General features: G+C 42.2%; 1 protein-coding gene and 1 long non-coding RNA gene across 2 annotated transcripts; one reads left to right on the forward strand and one right to left on the reverse strand.

Annotated features, from left to right (window-relative positions):
* Window positions 1-1,300: 1,300 nt before the first annotated feature.
* Window positions 1,301-3,719, reverse strand: LOC119487941. The gene is made up of 2 exons (XM_037769030.1): window positions 3,566-3,719; window positions 1,301-3,420 (listed from the first exon to the last, which is right to left on the reverse strand). Exon 2 carries the CDS (start codon window positions 3,340-3,342, stop codon window positions 1,600-1,602), a length of 1,743 nt encoding a protein of 580 aa, XP_037624958.1. The 5' UTR covers window positions 3,343-3,420; window positions 3,566-3,719; the 3' UTR covers window positions 1,301-1,599.
* LOC119487954 lies at window positions 1,755-20,496 on the forward strand. Its single transcript, XR_005206829.1, has 6 exons — window positions 1,755-1,765; window positions 4,428-4,432; window positions 7,327-7,339; window positions 19,281-19,716; window positions 20,084-20,153; window positions 20,240-20,496. It is a non-coding gene; the product is annotated as an uncharacterized LOC119487954 (long non-coding RNA).
* The last annotated feature ends 310 nt before the right edge of the window (window positions 20,497-20,806 follow it).

The following is a 20,806-nucleotide window of genomic DNA, read 5'->3' on the forward strand; positions in this document are numbered from 1 at the left end:
AAAACCAAGCCCTCAGGACGAGCGCCGAGCTTTGATGCCCACTTTCGTAGCAGCAAACGACGGTACTACAACTTTCGTGTCAGTCACGTGATGCCATTGGGCCTAAAAAAAACTTTTTCCCATAGACTTACATTGGGAAAGAGACGTCTGTAACTCAGAGGATATTTTATTTTGAGGTGAATCAACTCCCCAGTATGAACGCCCTAATAGTCCTTATTTAAGTCATAAGGTCCTAAAAGTTGTAAAATGCACTAATAGCTGAATCCAGAGTTATTTCCCTTCCACCGTTCATGTGAATGAGACCCAGACCGAGGCTGGAGCGAGGGCTGGGAGGAGGAGTTAAAGGAAACACTACTGCGTCTGCTCTATGGGCCCGATGGATGAGGAAGATCGGCGGATGATCCGCGTACTTTATCACTCGGGAGTCGATCCATTTTGGCTTCACGCTCCACTGAGACACTCTAATAGGGACGAACAGGAGCCTCCGACCTCTAGAATTTATATTTACTAATCATGTACGTACAGGAAAATTCCAGTTTCATGTGTGACTCTGCTAGTTTTCACGTTACATGACTGAACACAGACACATAAAGTCGCCCGTGGAGCTTTTTCCCCTCAGAAATCCGTGTTGAAGCGGTCGTTCTCGCCACTGTTCATGTTCTGTTGTTCCTGCTGGAGCTGCTTTCTGCCAGCAGATGTCACAGTTCCCTCTGTTTTACCACAAAGGAGGTTTATCTGAATGGATGCAGTGAACACTGAACTAATGATATGAATGCTTTCTTTCTGACTGACTTGGTTTTGTAAACAGTTATCCTTACACTTAACCCCCCAACCCCCTTAAAATAACCTAATTTATTGTCATTGAATAAGAGTGCATTTATGTTTCTAGTAAAACAATACACCATCATTGTGATATGTCTTGATACACCTTACAGTGAAGGTGTCAGTAAATAAATATCTAAACATGATAAATAAGGTCTAATGATCTTTAATTACAACAGTTCTGATCGGTCAGGAATAGGCGTGGTTTTAAATATTAATAGTTATTTACAGACTGTGTGGGCTAAAACACACAAGAAGCCTGATTCTCCTTTACAATAATTCTCTACATGTTTACAATCAGGCAGGTAAACTCATTCAAATATGCAATAATTAAGATCAGTGTATATGATGGAAGAGAGTGTGCAAAACACACTTTTCTTTGTACTTTATTTTTGTACTTTATACAAATTCACTGAATCAGCAGAACTTCAGTCTGAGTTGAATATTTACAGCAAATGATGAGAGAAATGAGCAGAAATGAATTCATATTATTTATTTATATTATTATTTATTTTATTTTATTAGATGATCATTATTATGCACTGATTGTGGGAGAACTGGATCACCCAGATCGAACCCGTGCGTTCCACAACAGTAGACAACACTGACTACTGAGGTGGCGCTGAGAGCTCAAGCCCTCGCATTCATTCAGAAAGAAAAAGTCAATTTTTCCTTCAAAATGAATGACACATTCAAGACATTTTTTTATATATAGTAAGTCAGATTCACTATATGTGGGATAAACCGGAGCCCCCGGAGAAAACCCCATGAACCACCTTAACGCCTCGTCACGGCGGTGAGCATAGAAGAGAAAAACCTGCACATGCAGGACCTCTGTCTCGGTGGTGCCATCAGGTGACCTTTGACGGCGGAGGCGATACGGTGTCCGAGTGCCGGTTTACCCCCTTTCAAGGACACCAGCACCCACATCGCATTGCCCCACGTCTTAATCAGGTCCCGGTAAATTGCCTTTTCGAGGTTTTCCCATGTTTCTGGGCTGGAATCGAAATCGAGACCCTCGACTTCGGCCCACGTTTGTTCAAAAAGGCGCTGGATGATGTCATGGACGTTTGAAAGGGTCCAGGTCACTTTCGCCTTCTTGAAGATCCGCGTGACCAGCCTCTCCAAGAGCACCTCGACGCAGTTTTTGTTTTGTACGTTCCGCGCTCGCCGTGCAGAGTCATCACGACTCTTGGTCACGGTTACCGGGGCAGACGGTGCAGCGATTGCCAAAGGTTTCTTGGCCCTCGGCTTAGTGCCCAGTATGGCGTGTCTCAAATTGTCGACGAGGTTGTCGGACTGAAAGATCTGCCACCATCTGGCCAGAGACAGGAAACCGAGCACCTTCCGCTGCAAGTCGGCGCGCATGTTGGCACGTATCACCGGCTCGGGGATGATCTCTGGTCCGTGTAGGATGTGTGTGTAGAGGAGATCACTTAAGACCTTTGTGAACTCCAAGACTCGACCGGGGGGAATGGTTAGGAGCGGAGTGCCGAGCCCCAGAAGATCGCGGTTCTCTGGTTTTTTCATCAGATCGTTAATCTTCTTCGTGAGAGACTTTGCCGACTCCCGACTGTGAACTTTGGAGCCTCGGTGGAATTTTTTCGTCATCTGTGCCACGATGCGATGGATGCACGATTTGGCAAAGCACTTTGCCAAAAGCTTCTTAATTTTGCTTCCGATGTTTTTCTTTGAGCGTTTGCGCTTCTGCTCCGAAGGAGTCTGTCTTAGAGCCTCTTCGGCGATGCTCCGAGCGATGTCTTCTGCGACGTCTTCAATCTCCCGAGCGCTTTGAGACTGCAGCAGCGTGTACTCGGAGTCCGGCACGTCAACCAAGAGAGGTTCTGTGATGTCGTTCAACTGCTTCTTGATGATGATTGTTACATATGTGATGTCTTTCATCGAAATCACAACGTTCGACGAAGGCGTCGCCGCATGGCGGTCTTCGGCGTCTGAGGGTTCCAGTTCCACATCTGATTCTTCAGAGATGGTCCTCTGCTTGCGCCGTCGAGGCGAGAACACCGACTTCATCCTGCCGATGAACGCTTGGCACATTTTGCAGGCGTGCAGAATCATGCTGTTGAGTCTGCCGGGAGGAGTGAGGCGCTGAACTATGCCCTCGGTGCTGGAGAGGGCACTTTGGACGCTCTCCGAAACCTCTGCAGAGATCAATGTCGTCAAGCTTTTGGAGCTCGGACACTGAACCGAGATGTCGACGCCCAGAGCTTCGGCAAAGCCCTGAGAGATGGTGTCGCCCAGATTGATTTGGACGTCGTCCTCAGACGCCAGGGTCGTGCTCCCGAGAGATTTCAGGAAAGATTTTGTCAAGGCCGCTGTAATGTCCAACAGCAACTCTCCCATCATGGTCATAGTGGCGTCGTCGGGGCTGCCGGATTTCATCATTCCCCACTGATCCGCCGTCATCCCCTTAAAAAAGGAGTCGAGCAGCTTGGAAACAACGTGACGGACGTTGAACTCGGGCATGATGGCTTCTGGCTGGGAAGTTCTTGATGATACCATGATGCTGATTTACGGTCAATTCTTGTCGATGCTTCGTGGTTTTTGGAGAGAAATTCACTGCTTCTCTCAGTAGATAGTCTGATGAGTGAAAATAATCGTTAATAATAATTAGGGCTGCAACTAACTAACATGTAAGCTGCATTTAAATGTTGGGGCTAATTTTAACTGCTTCATATACTGTTGGGAGGTTTAATCTAAAGCAATGCATTCATAAAATTCATACCTCTTCCTCTTGAGACAACTGCTTCTCTCAGTCGATGTGTTTCGTCTGATCGAGTCTTCAGATTCAACTACAGTTGTGTGATTCTGGGACTCTCTCCTGAATGTCACTCCTTTATGATGTCACCGCTCCTTTAAGATGTCACAACTGATGTCACCACTCCTTTAATTCATCACAGTGTTCCATCAGGTGATGTCACGATGCAGTGATGATGTCACCATTGCTGGAATGTCACCACTGCTGTGATGTCACCCAAACACACGTGCACACACACACACGTGCACACTACACACACACACACACACACACACACACACACACACACACACACACACACACACACACACACGCACACACACACACACACACACACACACGTGTTTATAGACAATATCAGACTTTTGAAAAAAATGTGACAAATGGTCCTAGAGACCTGGGAATCAAAGTATTTCCGAGTCATGCTTCTATGAATACATCCATCTGTTGAGATTTTGTCTAAGGCTATACTTTGGTCGGACCTGATTTTAATGCTACGGACGCTCTAGGGGGTTCCCAGATTACGTCTTGTCGGAGGTGTTCCGTAAACACGGACTGTTTACCTATATTCAACTAAAACCTGCTCTAACCTGTGTTTTATAGAGATTATCAACGACGTTGTTTCAGAACCATGGACAGCACTGTTGGCTGTGTGTGGAGGTGTGGTGCTGTCCGTAGTACTGAAACAAAATGAATAAATGTAAATGTGTGTGTTTGTGTACTACTCATGTTGTGGGGACATACATTTGTTTACACAGTCACATTGTGGGGGCTTTTGGGGACAAAATGCACGTCCCCATAATGTCAATCATAACATTTTAGGGTGAAGACTTGGTTTAAGGTTAGGTTAGGGTTAGAATTAGGCAAGTAGTGGTTATGGTTAGTTTGTGTGTTTGTGTGTGTGTCTTACAGATATATTGATGAAGATGTAGAGGATTAGTGACAGAACAGACATGTATATGCGTCTCCTCTGTCCTCCAAAGCGTTTGGCCAAGTATTCAGGCATGGTCACCACACCAGCAGAGATGTAGACGGGGATAAAGATCCAACCCAGAGCCACTAGGACCCACGCTGCCTGAAGAAACAAAGGATACCATATTGTAACCCTAGTTCTATCTCCTGGACTCTATGGGTAATACTCTCCTCCAATCACACATACACATTCGCCCACTGAGATTTGCACAAATGTAGCCGGCCACTCAGGACGTGCCTACCAAATACGTGCATTACCACAGTATATATGGCGGCATCCAGCGCTGCCTGGCATCCCACGCCCTCTTCAGTGAGCGCCGCAGGAGTGGCAGGGCCTCTTTGGTAGAGGACTCTGCCTGTGCTTACAGAACTAGGGTTACAATATCGTAACCTTTGTTCTAATTCACACAGGCTCTCTACTAGACTCTATGGGTACAGGATGGAGCCCGATGTACACCCTGTCGCGCTATGACATCAACCTAACCACCCCGATCCAGACAGGCTAAGGATTAAACACCGCAGCCCGCCTACCTCTTTATAACTTAGGCTGTCGAGAAGTAGGGGAGCCTAGCCACCTCAGATAGAAATGTGTGTGGAGAGTTGTGTAACTGTATCTCAATCCATGTGTGAGTAATCAGCTTTATAGATTTATAAATGTGTAGACTAATCTGTAAATGCGTACATAGATATTATTGGCTGAAAGTATTTTTGCTCCTATAGCTGGAAATACAGACAAATCATCAGTTACAACTCAGCAAGCCTCTCATTGGCTGTCTCACTACATGGAACATTTACTACTCTTCTGCAGTGGCAGAGATCTGCAGATGTGTGTGGAGACTTGTCTGTACAGTCAGTCTGCACTGTGGCCTACACACCACCAGCCGGCGGTAGCACCCAGTGATTTTAAGGGTGTCATTGCTGGGCTGCATACAAATATATACATAGACGCCGCATTGTAAGTAAGTAAAGTTTATTTGTATAGCACCTTTTACAGATACAAAAGTGCTTTACATTAATAAAAATAATACATCAAGTCAATATTGAAAGTGGCGATGACAAGCTAAAATCACAACAAAGCAAACAAATGAGGACAGAGACACATAAACAATTAACAATTTCCGAATACAGTCAAGAAAAGGCCAATAAAAGTAAAATGGAGTGGTTATAGTAAGTAATAACTTCACGAGAAAACGTCGTAATATATCGACAATAAAGTCATAACTTTACAAGAAAAAAAAAGATAACACGTAAAATTACTACTTTAGAATATTATGACTTTATTCCCAAAATCTCAGATTTATTTTTTTCCCCTCAATGTGGCCCTAATGCTCTGTCGTACCGCCGTACATTAGACCTACAACAATGATAAATAAAAATGAAAATATAAACAAAAAACAGTTATTCATTTCCATTTTTATAAATCCACAGGGAGCCATTGGAGAGGAGCTAAAGAGACGTATGTGGCTCCGGAGACGCATGTTGCTGACCCCTAGTCTGGGCAAAGGCTGGAGGTGAAATGCTAATACGGCTGTTTAATGCCCATTCTTGTTAAGGGCTCCTGACTCAGCAGCCCTCTCCCTCATGTACAGTTGCTATCTCTGCTCCCCTGTGATACATACATGCTGTCTGGAACAATAAAGCGTGTTGCTATAATAAATAGCATAAATGTGAGTTAAAGAAGTTCAGACCTGTAGTGAGACTAGCAGACATGTTGATTCCAATCTTCCACATCGTGTTGATTCCTACAGACACCCAGTCCTCCAGCGAGTTCCTCAGACTCTGTGGAACCCGTTTAGCTAATCCTGCTGGTAGTTAAACCTGACAGAGGTATGTCACCTCTCTGTCATCATGTCCAATGTATGTCCAAAAACAGTCTCTTTCAGTTGTTTTATTTAGTAACTGTTAGCATTTGTTCATTGACTGATTTGACAGATTTCAGCAGTGCTGCGGTATGGCTGTGGGCAAATTCCAGACTGGAACATAAGTCTTTTATTTCTTTGTGTATAGTGGAAGGTCTAATTCTTTGTTACTGCTGGAGAGGACACTGACCTCGATTTCCACGGTTCCCAAGTCATCTGAATCGGTGGATGAGTCTTTTTTCTTTCTTTCTATTGTGGGGTTGCTGAAGCTGTGCTGCGGGTTGCCGTCCGAGGAAATATTGATCGATGAAGGCTTCGAGGTCTGTTATTTCCTCCACTTTGGTATTGATTTGATCCACGTTTATGGTAGTAGATGGCATGTGTGTGTTTCCCCAATCTGATGTTTTGTGGTAGGTCTTTAGAAAGGAGTTTTCTGGAGGTTTACAAAATGTTTTTAGCTAGTGAGCGTCCCTCAGAGCCAATTTTCATTCAATGTTTAAAGGTCCCATATTGTAAAAAGTGAGATTTTCATGTCTTTTATATTATAAAGCAGGTTTAAGTGCGATATAAATACTGTTAAACTATCAAAACGCTCAATATACGGAGAAATACACACAGCTCATATTCAGAAATTGTGCGTTTGAAACAAGCCATCAGGATTTCTGTCCATTTGAGATGTCACAAATATACGATAATTACAACCATTACACGGTTTTAAACATAAACATTCTAAATGTGTCCCAGTTTATTTCCGGATGCAGTGTATGTGAACGTCATCAGCTGACAGGAAGTAAACATGGACCTAAATGGTGCCAAGCAACGCAATTTCATTGCAATTCCATTGCAATTCCATTGCAATTCCATTGCAATTGCACCAAAACGGAGCGTTTCAGACAGAGGGTGAATACAGGTATATTCAGGCAGACAGGATGAGGAAAATATATATATATTTTTTAACATTACAGCATGTAAACATGTTCTTGTAGAAACACAAAATACAAGTATGAACCTGAAAATGAACATGATATGGCGACCTTTAAAGCTTACTATCTCGTCTGGATAGCTGGGGGCAAAACATGCACTTCCGTTGCCAACATGCACGTGCATATTTTTGATGACCTCAGCTGTAAAAGGCTCTATTGTGCAGCGCTGCAGTGCAGACACACTTACAGTTTAGTCTGTGTGGGGTAAGGGTTAGGGATAATGACATTTCTGAATAATTGCTGCAGCCCTGACAAGAACTGCTATTATTCATCAGCCTGCATGTACAGTAGTAGGAATGCACCTGTACATGTGTGTGCATGGGTGTGTGTATGGGCAGGAAAATGTGTGTGTGTGTGTGTGTGTGTGTGTGTGTGTGTGTGTGTGCCTGTTTAAGGGAATAAGGTGCAAAAATAGCGCTGCCTTATTTGTGCATCTTCATATGTGTCTTGACTCTCGTGTGTGTGTGTGTGTGTGTGTGTGTGTGTGTGTGCGTGCGTGTTCCTACCTGGCTGTCAGAGTATGAATTAGGATCCCGATATAGTTCAGGCTCATTAAAAGTTTCTGCTGCTGTTGGCAGACTCCTGTTCTTCCCAACCAGTTATCAGCCAGGCATGGAGAGCTGTGTCTGCATATAAAAGTATTATTAATACTCTGATGATAATGATGATGATCAGTGGTCCCCACTGTCAGCATCAACAGCCCCACTGGTTTTCACTATATCACCATCTAATCAGGATAGTGATTTACACTTGGGATTCCTGATGATTGCAGCTATAACTAGCCGAGCGTGGTGGAGGAGATCTCGTCCTTCAGATGGATCCTAAAAATGTAAATGTTCCCTTTCCTGAGTTTTTTCGGTGTGTGTGCTTCAAGAAGCGTCTCGAATTGCCGACGGAAAATAGCAAAATAATGAGGTATTTCTTACAGTCCGGCAGGTATAACAGTGCAGTTGCCGTGGTAACGCTGCTCCTGCTCAGGTGAATAAAATCTTAATTGCGATCTACAATCTACTGTTATTGTGTGCTTTCATGGTGTGGTTAGTAAAACAGCAGGCAGAGATCAGCTGAGGGGACTTGTGTTGTTAGAAGAAGATGTGAGGGGGGGAGGCTGGAGCAACCATTCATACTCACATTCACACCTACAGGACATTTAGAGTCAACAATGAACCTAACCTGCATGTCTTTGGACTGTGGGAGGAAACCTGAGAACCCGGGGAAAACCCAGGCTAACACGGGGAGAACATGCGAACTCCATACAGAAGCCGGGTTTGAGCCTGCAATCAAGAGGGTCGCAGGCTTATAATGAATATATTGACATATTAGACCTTTTTCAATACAGAGAACACCAAATTCTAACTTGCATTCACAAATGTCAAATTTTTTTCAGACTTAACTGTGAGATTTGAATAATGTAAATAAAGTTTTATTTACAGTGAAACTAAATCTAATAAAATTCACGACACTGCCTCTGTTCATTTTTATTTGTATTTATTAGTTTTTAGTATGTGGCATGATCTGTACATATAAGAGGCCAAATGTGCACAGAGGCAGCATTATTGTACCATTAAGAGCCCAATAAAAATATGAACCTTAACTTTACCATCTGCCAAAACCTTTTGGCTGCAACAATTATCATATTTAGACTCTGAGACCAAAAATTATTAGCCACAAATTATTATTATCTTAAAACAAAACAAAGAAATCAATCACAAAATCACTAATCCATTACTAAAGGGACAGACTGTTCTCACCAGGATGAGCATGTGAGCAGAAAATGTTAGAGAAAAGTTTCAAACAGGCATTATGTTTATAAATCAATCACTTTTTTTTTTTACAAAGAAAATGTCAAACTAACTTTGGTGACACAATGGGAGTTGTAGGATGGAAATTGTGGGTTTTGGTGTCCACCCTCACCACTGTTAATTAACAATAAAATCAAGTTAGCTGGTCTGATGCATAAGCAAACTAAGCACCTGCTTAGGGCCCCCGTGGCCACCAGAGGGCCCCCAAGTGCACTTGAAATGTTCCACAAGAGAGCTTGAAACAGACCCGGACGGCCTCACACGCTCACTGAGCTGGTTGCGTAGGGCCCCACGATTTATAAAATGTTGATTAGCTGGGCATACTATGCAATATGGATGCTCATCTCTCAGTATAACCATCAAGTGTTCAGCCAAGTACGGAAGCCCTGAAAGGCAAGCGCACATTTTTTTTTCTTCTGGTGATCCATTTTCTGAGTCTGATATAAATTATTTTTCTCTCCTGTGTTTATGACTTAAGAACAAGTGGATTTTTTTTTGCCAGGATAATCTTTCTGTCTGTGAAAACAGGTAGAAAAAAATGTAGGCGGATTTTTCTAAGTTAAATTATTATTATTATTATTTTTAGTTAGTAAGTTAGTTTTTTTTCCTCTGTGTGAAAACGGGAGAATTTTTTTTTTTTTTTTTAGGCTGATTTCTCTAAGTTCCTTTTTTCTTCTTCTCTTTAGGAAAACAGGTGGAAGAATTTAGTTCCCTCAAACAATGTGACAAAACCCAACACAAACTAACGTTACAGTAAACTAACGTTAGCTTGACAGTCGACTTAACCTGGGTCATAACTGTTTTTTAGCCATGAACATATTTTCACTTCTAGCTAGTGGGCTAACAGCTAACGTCAGTACAGCTAACGCTAACGGCAGATTAAAATACATTTCTAGCCAAACAAAAGACATTGCAGTAATGTTACATAACTTGCTAACAGACAATATAATGTTAGACCATTTCACAGTTGTAAACGTCCCGATGTGTCTCAGTTTATTTCTTGTCTCAGTGTATGTGAATGACATAAACTGACAGGAAGTAAACATGGACCCATGAACCTGGAAGAAAACCTGAACGCTCAGTCCTACTTAGAACAGTAGTGGTGCCCTCTGGTGGTTGAAGTAAGCATTTCAACAACAAACACTTCAAGTCTCAAAAAATCCGCCTACAAATGTTTTTTTCGTCCACCTGTTTCCCCTGAGAGGCAAAACAAAAAAAACGTAGCAAAATCAGACTAAGAAAATGGATCACCAGTAATCCCCCCCTCCTGGAGCCAGACCCGGCTCCAGGAGGGGGGGAGGATGCTCCAGTCCGTGTAGTCCGATTCATTGAGGTCTGTGAACTGCTCTTGGTCTGGCCCCTCCCCTGAGACTGACTTTGCCTTGGGAGACCCTACCAGGAGCTAATGTCCCCCGACAATACAGCTCCCAGGATCACTGGGGCACACAAACCCCTCCACCACAATAAGGTGGTGATTCATTAGAGGAGACCAGATTACAGCTCATTCAATATACGCTCATACACAGAACACACATAAATCAACACAGAATGCACCTAATGGGTCTCAGACACTGACCTACTGTATGTCCCCAACGCACTCTCAACACCACAGACACATTATTTCACTCAGTATGGCTCGGCACACCAACCCACAACTTCTGGAACAACATAATAACTATCATCTCACAAATCCTGGGTCACTGTGTTCCAATTTCCACTTCCCTCTGCCTCTTCGGAGACATCACACCCATCAGTCACCTGCACAAATACTGCAACGCCATACTCACCTGGACCATTGCCCAAAAAACAATATGGCTCAACTGTTAAAGGTCCCATATTATAAAAAATTTAGATTTTCAAGTTTTTTTTATTATAAAGCAGGCTTAAGTCCTATATAAATACTGTGAAAATATCGAAATGCTCAATCCACAGGGAAATACACACAGCCCGTATTCAGAAACTCTGCATTTGAAACAAGCCATCAGGATTTCTGTCCATTTGTGATGTCACAAATATACAATGTTTAGACCCTTTACACAGATTTAAACGTAAACATTCTAAATGTATCCCAGTTTATTCCTGGTTGCAGTGTATGTGAATGAAATCAGCTGACGGGAAGTACACATGGACCCAAGCTGTTGCCTAGCAACGCAATTCTGTTGCAATTTCGTCGCAATTCCGTTGAAATGCGCTAAAAAGGAGCGTTTCAGACAGAGGGTAAATACAGGCATATTCAGGCCGACAGTATGAGGAAAATAAAGGGTTTTTTAACATTACAGCATGTAAACATGTTCTAGTAGAAACACAAAATACAAGTATGAACCTGAAAATGAGCAGGATATGAGGCCTTTAATACAGACACATAATAGCATTGTAACAATGGCTCAATTTGTTCAATCCATTAAATTCAATTTTAAAGTACTTGTAAAGCACCAATTCATACAAAAGCATCACAGTGCTTCACATAAACCCCAAAACAAAGCAACAAAATAAAAGCAGCACAAATTTGCAAATAAACAGAGGCATTGATGCATCCATACATATAGAAATACATGTACGTATACACATACAAACAAGCATATTGTACAAATACGGTGTGTTCATTTAACACACATTAATGCTTCAGTGAGGGAGGTCTTGGTTTTAAAAGAACACAGTACCGGAGCAGGTCTAAGATCAGCAGGTAAACTGGTCCACTCTACAGTTGCATGAATACTGAAAGACATCTCTCCGGACTAAGAACGTGCTCTGGGCACATGGAGGAGATTTCCACCTCGTGACCGGAGTGATCTGGTTGGGTTATAAACTGACAGCATGTCTGAGATGTACTGTGGTGCCAGACTAGGAAGTTCCTTTGTAAACCAGAAGGAGGATTTTGAATTGTATTCTGAAAGCAACAGGTAAGCAATGAAGGTTTTGGAGGACTGGAGAGTTATAGGTTTTGATCTTATCTCTATCTCTTCTGATAAATTTTAATCTACAGATTGTTTCGTTTGGAAGACCCAAAAAAGAGAATTGCAGTTATCTACTGTAGTCTGCTCATAACAAATGCATGAGTTTCTCTGAGTCTCGTGAAAGAAAACCTCTGATTCTGGAAACATTTCTGAGTTGGAAAAAAGCAACCTCGGTGATGCTACTGATATGATTGTTGAAACTGAGTTGACATTGAAGAACTCCAAGGTTCTTAATCTGGTGTTTTTAGTGATCTGGACTATCTGACCATTAGAACTTTTGGCTCAAACCATGATTTGTGTTTCCATTACCAGTTTTAGGGTGCCGAGCTGCGCTCCAAATGGACCTTCTCCGGAGTCAGGCCAAGGTGGGGCCGACCAACTTCCAAGCGGGTTGCGGTGACGTCTCGTCCCGACCGCGGCCAACCCGTAATAACTCCCCCTCAAACAAGTGTGTGTTGTGAGCAGGTTGCGAGCGAGACTCCATTCTGTGCAGGAGACCAGAGCGAAAGACGTTTTTAAAAGTCTCTGTGTGTTCAGCTCTCAGTACATTTATAGCTTCTAACCCAGGGGTCATGCTGTAATTTAAAAAAAACCCCTTTATTTTCCTCATACTGTCTGCTTGAATGTACCTATATTTACCCGTTGCGTGAAACGCGCCGTTTTAGCGCATTTCAAAGGAATTCTAATGGAATTGCAACAGAATTGCGTTGCTAGGCAACAGCTTGGGTCCATGTTTACTTCCTGTCAGCTGATGTCAATTCACATACACTGCAACAGGAAATAAACTGGGACCCGTTTAGAATGTTTACGTTTAAAACTGTGAAATGGTCTAAATAGTTTAGATTTGTGACATCACAAATGGACAGAAATCCTGACGGCTTGTTTCAAAAGCTCAGTTTCTGATTATGGACTGTGTGTATTTCTCTGTGGATTAAGTGTTTCGATACTTTCACGGTATTTATATAGGACTTAAGCCTGCTTTATAATAAAAAAAACATGAAAATCTCACTCTTTTATAATATGGGACCTTTAATGTTCTGGCTGATTGGAATACTTAAAAATATTCCTGAATCAAGGCCATGATCCGGATCGCCACCAAAATCTAATGGATTGTTCATTGTGCCACACCTCACCCCTCCAAAAACTTTCATTCAAATTCATCATGGACTTTTGGAGTAATCCTGCTAACAGACAGACAAACAAACAAACAAACAAACAAACAAACAAACCAACGCCGGTGAAAACACTACATCCTTCCTAGGCCTACGGCCGTGACGGAGGTAATTATGACAATATCACACAAATGTGATACAGGATAAAATGATGAAGTGATAACAATTTGGACAGACACTGGTTGGTGGAGGCGTACAACTGTCAGACAGACTCTGGAGTCAATATTCTGCGTGTCCATGGGTGAGAATGTAAATCTGACCCTCCCCCACCACCCTGCCTCAGCCAGAGCTGCTATGTTGATCAAAGCATCTCAATGCTGCATACAAATACACTCACAGTCTAGCTTTAGCAGCATGCACCTGCGCCGGCAGGGAGAATCAACAAGATGTCTAAAGTTCAGTGGCAGCCCAGAGACTTTCATCAAGGTACTTTTCAGTTTGTGGAGGTAGATTTAGAGTTTCACTGGGTAAAGGAGGGGGACTGAGGATGATGAAGTGAAGTGGCTCTGAATAAAACATCACATTTACTGGGATAGTTTTCCCTTTATATGAAGAAGATTTCTTGCTCTCTTTCTGCGGGGAGCCGATGTGAGCTGAGCAGAGTGAGGACAGAATCACATGCTTTAGTTTCGAGCCTTTTTAAACATTCAAAAATCTGCTTTTAAAACATTGATAACAAGAGAGAGAGAGAGAGAGAGAGAGCCCTGAGGACATCCATAGCTGAGTGATATTAACCTAATTCTCTCTAACAGAAACCCTCTTTGCGAAACTCCTGTTTCTCCAACTCTCTTACACAAGTCCAACTCCGGGCTTTCTCTGTTCGGAGGCAGAATAAAAGCTCGGAGTCTGTGAAACAGAATATAGGTGTTTGATGTGAAACATTTGGCTGAGTGAATTCAGAGCTGCTCATCTCTGACGGAGTCGTTGCTGTATAGAGCCTTGCCCTCCTCCCTGGCTGACGCCGCGGTAGTAATGAAGCCTGATACTGAGCCAGGATGTGCAGCTCCCAGATGACCCGCTGTGCAGCATATGGTAGCCCTCGCTGTGGCCACTGGTGGCCACTGGCTTGTGGCAGCATGTCAACCAGCTGAACTGGGAGGGAACGGTCATGTGGGAATATACTGGGTTGGAGTTGCTGCAGATCTGACTTATTTTTGTTATAATGTAAAACGCGGCCTTTTCTTTCTGTTACATGTGCTTCTGAGAGAAGACTGTTTAAATGGGTCAGGCTACGCTACAGTGTTTTATTCTCGAGTCTCAAACAAGAAAATGCAAATGTGAGGCCTGATGCTCAGGCATTCTTGCTCTTTAAAAAATGCATCATGATAACATTGTTTGATATCAAATCAAACCAAGAATTTTAGGGATTTTCTATAGGCCTACCTGCTCATTCGTTTAGTGTCATGGGAGGGCTGCAATCTATCCCAGCATGCATTGGGCAAGAGTCCTTTCATTTCATTTCCATGAAATTGAACCTGCAAATTTGTGCTGAAGTTGTACTCCTGTTGGAGTACACACTGCTTAACATAAGAAGAATGGTTCGCAGATAGTGATAAGACTCAAAGGCACAAATACCTGTCTTGAATAAACTATGAACTTATTGTCCTGTAGTGATCAAGCTAATGAGCTTTCTAAGAGAGAGCTTTTTTTTGACCTCTTCAATAACGCTTTAATGACATCCAATCCTGAGAACATCATGCCAGGGGGGCGAGTAAAAGGCTCAGTACCGTGGAAGTATTAAAAGAACTGGATCCAGCGTTGGAGGCAGGGGCCCGGTCATGCCTATGAGAGTTGCTCATTGGCGCATGAAGCCTAAATGGCTCGACTTCCGTCTGGAAAAGTACCCGGATCTTGACGGAGTAGCGTCAGAGATGATTGGCGCAGTAGCGTCCACTCGGTCACATGACTCGGTCACGGGGTCTTAACGTCACGCTGTCAACGCGGCTTGCGTTCCAGCCTCGGTCTGGGTCTCATTCACATGAACGGAGGAAGGGAAATAACTCTGGATTCAGCTATTAGTGCGTTTTACAACTTTAAAAACTTAATTTTTTAAATAAGGAATATTAGTGTTCGTACTGGGAAGTTCATTCACCTCAAAAAAAGTATCCGCTGAGTTACAGATGTCTCTTCCCAATGTAAGTCTATGGGAATAAGTCTTTTTGGGCCCAATGGCATCACGTGACTGACACGGAAGTTGCAGTACCGCCGTTTGGCCACTATGAAAATCCGGATCGATGATCGGCGCACTTCCTGGGGGCTTGCTCAGTACAGAGAAAATAGATACAAGTTCAGAGAGTAAATGTGAATGTAAATGTATTAGCAGTTAGTTTGATAGCTGCAGTAGTTTGCCAACGATCGCTTTGAGCAGTGACTATGTCACCAAACTTCTAGAAGTACACATTCCATGTCACTTTTTTGTGACCAGGCCCTAAAAGACATTTCTCACCGGTGCGATATGAAAATGCGGTGCAGGAATACTTAAAAAAAAATACACATTTATTAATAAAACTGAAACAGGAAATACAAAAAATAATACAATTAAAAATTCTAACAAATCTGATATTAAATTATGTGAAATATTAAAACATAGAATAAAAAAGTTCCTCAAATTTAAATGCAGAGAATTAAATAAAGCTAAAAATACAAAATATGATGCACTAATGAAACAATATATTATTCTGAAACAGATTAAACAAAAATCTAAAATAGAAGAAGAAATAATGTCAGGTATAAAAACACAATCATTAACTTTATATCATATATTATATATTATATAGCATTTATAAACAATCAGATTAGACAACAGCGGAAATCTAATTCATTCTCTTAAATCAGGAAAAAAAAAAAACATATTCAAAGTAAATTCATAAAATGAATAAAAGTGATCAGAGAGGGGTGGCTGGGTGCCAATCATGTAGCGTATCATCTAGCTACCTAACGTTAACAAGCTAATGTTTACTGTTCCGGGCCAGGTTGACCTCTGCGGTTGAACTCTGCGGTTGACCCCTGCGTTTTACCGGTCGTTGGAAAATCGCGGTTTTACTAGTTTGTCCCGGTCCAGATAATTCTAAAAAGTATATACTGTATATTTTCCAATGATATATGTAACACATGCTAATCATGATGCTGATGCCCACACTTATTTGGTTGGTTGCTGTAGCGTTAGACTATTGTTTTCTTGGTGACACTTTATAATAGTACAAATCATAACGTAATGCTAATGCATGACACGAGATGACTTTATTTCAGACCCATGTTTTAAACAGTAACGTTACCTGTTTTCATAGAAATGTGATGCTGTCTGGAGAGAGGAATGACACAGGGCTGTGCTGCTTTATACATCCTGACCATAAGAAAAATTAAAGGGACTGTTTTTAACTTCTTACACATATAAATCAATCCGGGTCGGTGTCCCATGCGCGCTCGCGTGTGGCTACGCTGTTCAGACAAGACTCCAACACAAACTACACGGAAGCACCGAAACCGCAAAGTTGTATCTAGTGAAGCCCGTCTGTTAAACAGTGTTGGCCGCAGTCTGAGGACGCGGGGGAGACCGTAGCTTTGGTCTCCAGGTCGGTAGTCTCTGCTGCTCCTCTGCTTGCCTTCACTCACGCACCGCGCTCGTTCTCACTCGCACAGCTCGCTCCACCTCACATGCACGCGCATGACCGTCTTTATTGTTTTAATTACCATGTGAACATTTTTAAAAGATGTCACATTCAGCCTGTGGGTTTTACTGATCACTGTCTCGTCTCCTGTTCTGTTTTTATTAATAATGTACATTTTAATAGTGCCTATTGGCATTTTAACGTTGGCCTTTTAAATGAATTAAATTAAATGAATTAATTATTATTATTAAATTAAACCTGCTTTTAGCTGTATTCAGCAGTGTTGGGATTTTGTCAAAGCACAAATTAAAGAACTTTGCCAACAGTACTCTCGCAATGTCACTAGAGACATAACCTGGTCTATGAAGGATCTGGAGACTGAGGTAGCAGAACTGCCGACTTTAGCGGAGTCTACAGGAGATTGAGGGCTGTTAGACTCCCTCAAATCTAAAAAGTCGGCCATATAGCCCACCTGCTGGGCGTTACGGCACAGGGAGCTCTGGTCGGCTCTGTTGGCTGTCCGGCCGACTCCTGATCCACATGTCCTGTCGGCGGTCCGGCCGACTCCGGATCCACGTGTCCTGTCGGCGGTCCGGTCGACTCCGGATCCACGTGTCCTGTGGGTGGTCCGGCCTGCTTTTAAACTCTTCTAATGACAGCACAATCTCTCCGGACAGGGAGGACCCGTACCCTGCCATTTTCCTGGCACCGGATTATAAAGACTGTAGTGGACCTCTAATAGAGCCTGCACATCCTGCCTCCCTGGAGGAGGCCTCAGGGAAAAGTTTTTACGGACTCATGGTGAAAACTTTAAACAGAAACAAACTGAATGGATGGACTGACACTCCATTGAGGAGTTACCTGTGTCTGGATCCCAGAACAAGACCCTCGTGGAGGTCCTTGTACAAACCTCCACTCTCCAAAAAACATGCAGTGGAGAATCCTCCATGGGATCATAGCAGTGAACTCCTTTGTGTCTGTTATTAATACATCTTTGGAGGACAAGTGTCCATTCTGTGACCAAAGTGAGACTGTCTTTCACTGTTTTTAATGCAGTGTAGAGTGTCAATGTCTTTCTGCACTGTTTCTGTTTTTACAAACTGTTTTTACCACATGTGGAGAGGTTTTTAACAAGCAGGTCTTTATTTGTGGTTTTAAATACACTCGCCATCACAAGCACAAATGCCAGATTTTAAACCTTGTTTGAGGACAGGCCAAGATGGCGTCGTATGTAATCCGGAGGAGGTAGGTGGAGGAGGGATTGAATGTTGATGTTGTACCTTTGTGCACAAAAATGGTCAAATCCAGACTGCTGGTTGATTTCAGCTTTTATAAAGCAGCGGGTGCAACAGATCTGGGGTTTTGAGAGGGTTCTCCATTCTGTAGCAGAGGGAAAACTCATTTATGGAGATGTGCTTGAGTAATTTATTTATTTATGGAAGTGTTTTTCATATAATTTATCAGGCTTTTAATTGTACATTGTGTACGGTTAAAGAGCGGCTAATAAAGTTGATTTAAAAATCTAAAAAATCTCCTCTCTGTCACAAATAGAGTGATTTATTAATCAAAAAGTATGTAAACAGCAAGTCAGAAGAATATAGAGAGGAGGAATCAGTAGTGTCAGTAGTGAAGGGAGTGGATGTGGATGTTGTGCTGAAACACAAGGAAAAGGAGCCAGAAACAAGGCCCAGATGTATTATATGGTGTGAGAGGAGAGCTGCCGACAGACTGCTTCAGGCTCAGGCCTTTAAGCAAGGAGCACACCGGGGCCAAGGTGTGTCCCATGTCACTGATTACACTCCAAGCAGGTCTGCAGCCCTGGAGAGAGAAAGCACCGACACAGCAGAGGATCCAAACCAGATCCAACCCCTTAAGAACACGGTCCTACCAGAACCTACTACCACTACACACCCATTGACCCATACATATAATAATTTTAACAAACTTTAATGTTCAATTATAAATCCAACTGAACAAAACAAAATGATAACAAACAGTCAGACAGTATGTTATGACCCTGGGTCATTTTGGATTGTTGTGCCTGACTAATTTTGTGGTGATGGGTCAGGTGTTTTTCTCCTCCCCTCAGTGTGTACCTTGGTGTGTGTACCTTGGTGTGTGTGTGTGTGTGTGTGAGATTGCTGCATGGTGAGTGGTCCACTGGATGACATCAGCCTTTTTAAACTCCAGCTGACAACATCTCTTCCCTCTTCACCTCTACCACTCCCAACAAAGCCAGCAAATAGTCTGTGTATTTGAGAACTGTGATAAGTATGAACTGTGGCTTTGTGTGTTTTCTTTTGAGAGTTTGTTAGTTGGTAATATAACTTAGTCAATTTTTTGTTTAAAGGTCACATATTATACTCCATTTAAACTAGTTATTATAGGTCTCAGACACCTCCAAACCATGTCTCTGAAGTTTTTTTTTCAAAAAAACAATCAGATCATGCATTCCAGCATGTCTCTATAACCTCTGTTTCAGCCCATTTCCAAAAGTGCTGATTTCTGTGTCTGTAGCTTTAAATAAGAATGAGCTGCTGCGCCCCACCCCCTCTGCGGAACCGGCTGTAGCTCTCCGCCCCATCCCCCCCGCCCCTCGGCTTGATACCTTGGTAACAGTAAACAACTCTGAATGTTATAATGACAACAGCTATGAATATGACTGTTCAGTTTGACCCTGAGTCGAACACCGACTCAAACTATGAAGAGGAAGAGGCCCCAGCAGCAGCAGCACTTCCACCTCGAATGCAGCAAGACATTTCACAATGGTTAGTTCAACTTGTTGTGTAACTTTATGTATGGGTTAGCACGGAGGCTAACGGTAGCTAACGTCAGCTCTAATGCTACTTTCACGGCTCTGTAGGTAACGTTATTGTGAGGTATTTGGTCAATAACCAATTTTGTAATTTGTGTAATTTAGTGAACGTTAGGCTCTACGTATGTTGCATGTTTTTCAATTGGCAAGGTATATTTTACTTGATATATCCCGAATATTCTATCATATTGTGCGATAAAAATGTGTGGGGAAAAAAGCTTACTGCTCATTCACCTCAGCTTTTTTGCATCTTCTGTCAGGTTTATAGTATCATATGCTTCACATGTTGAAATGCTCACATTTTTTATTTATTTGTTCAGGTGCACATGTGGAAATTGTGCAAAAATGCCTACAGAACCTGAGAATATCTGCTGCTGGGAGACACAACAGGTAACATTTTTATTAGCTATATTTAGTTGTGTGTTTAGACATATTTTTCACATTCCATGAGGCTTACCATATGTCATTCACTCTAGGTTAAAAGACGGATGGAGCAGCTGCCGGACAACATCTCCTGCATGATTGAACATCCTGGGTTGGACCCTGTATGTTTAAATTTGTTCACGATGCAAAACGCATATAATGTTTACAGGGCTGAATATGGTGCTTTGCACCAAAGGGCGATAGAGCGGTAAGTGGTTTCTTACTTATTTGATCATCATAATTTTAATCAAAAAGTACAATTAAATGCTAATGTTGTTCATGAAAATAAATACCTGTATGTTAAATTTTATGCAGTCTTCCTTTCCATTACTTCAGTGGGCCTTACATTACACTGTTCACCACACACCATGAATGGCATTACACACCACGATATTGCAGAATAATGCCCCAAAATAAGAACGTGATTACTTTTTAGTATATACTGTAGCTAAGTTTGACATCAGCAGATACTGTTCATATTAAACATGATTTCATGACACATTTTACAGATACTGTAAAGCCTTTATTGTTATTTTCAATCAATAGAACACCATTCTCATAATATATGAATAGAAAAACAAAGGATTCACTGAACCCATAAATAAGAAAGACATTTTTGA

This window comes from Sebastes umbrosus, chromosome 5 (assembly GCF_015220745.1).
Source record: "Sebastes umbrosus isolate fSebUmb1 chromosome 5, fSebUmb1.pri, whole genome shotgun sequence".
NCBI classification, from domain to species: Eukaryota; Metazoa; Chordata; class Actinopteri; order Perciformes; family Sebastidae; genus Sebastes; species Sebastes umbrosus.

Coding starts and splice junctions, on each gene's coding strand:
- LOC119487941 (XM_037769030.1), bottom strand. CDS start 3,342: ATGGTATCATCAAGAACTTCCCAGCCAGAAGCCATCATGCCCGAGTTC.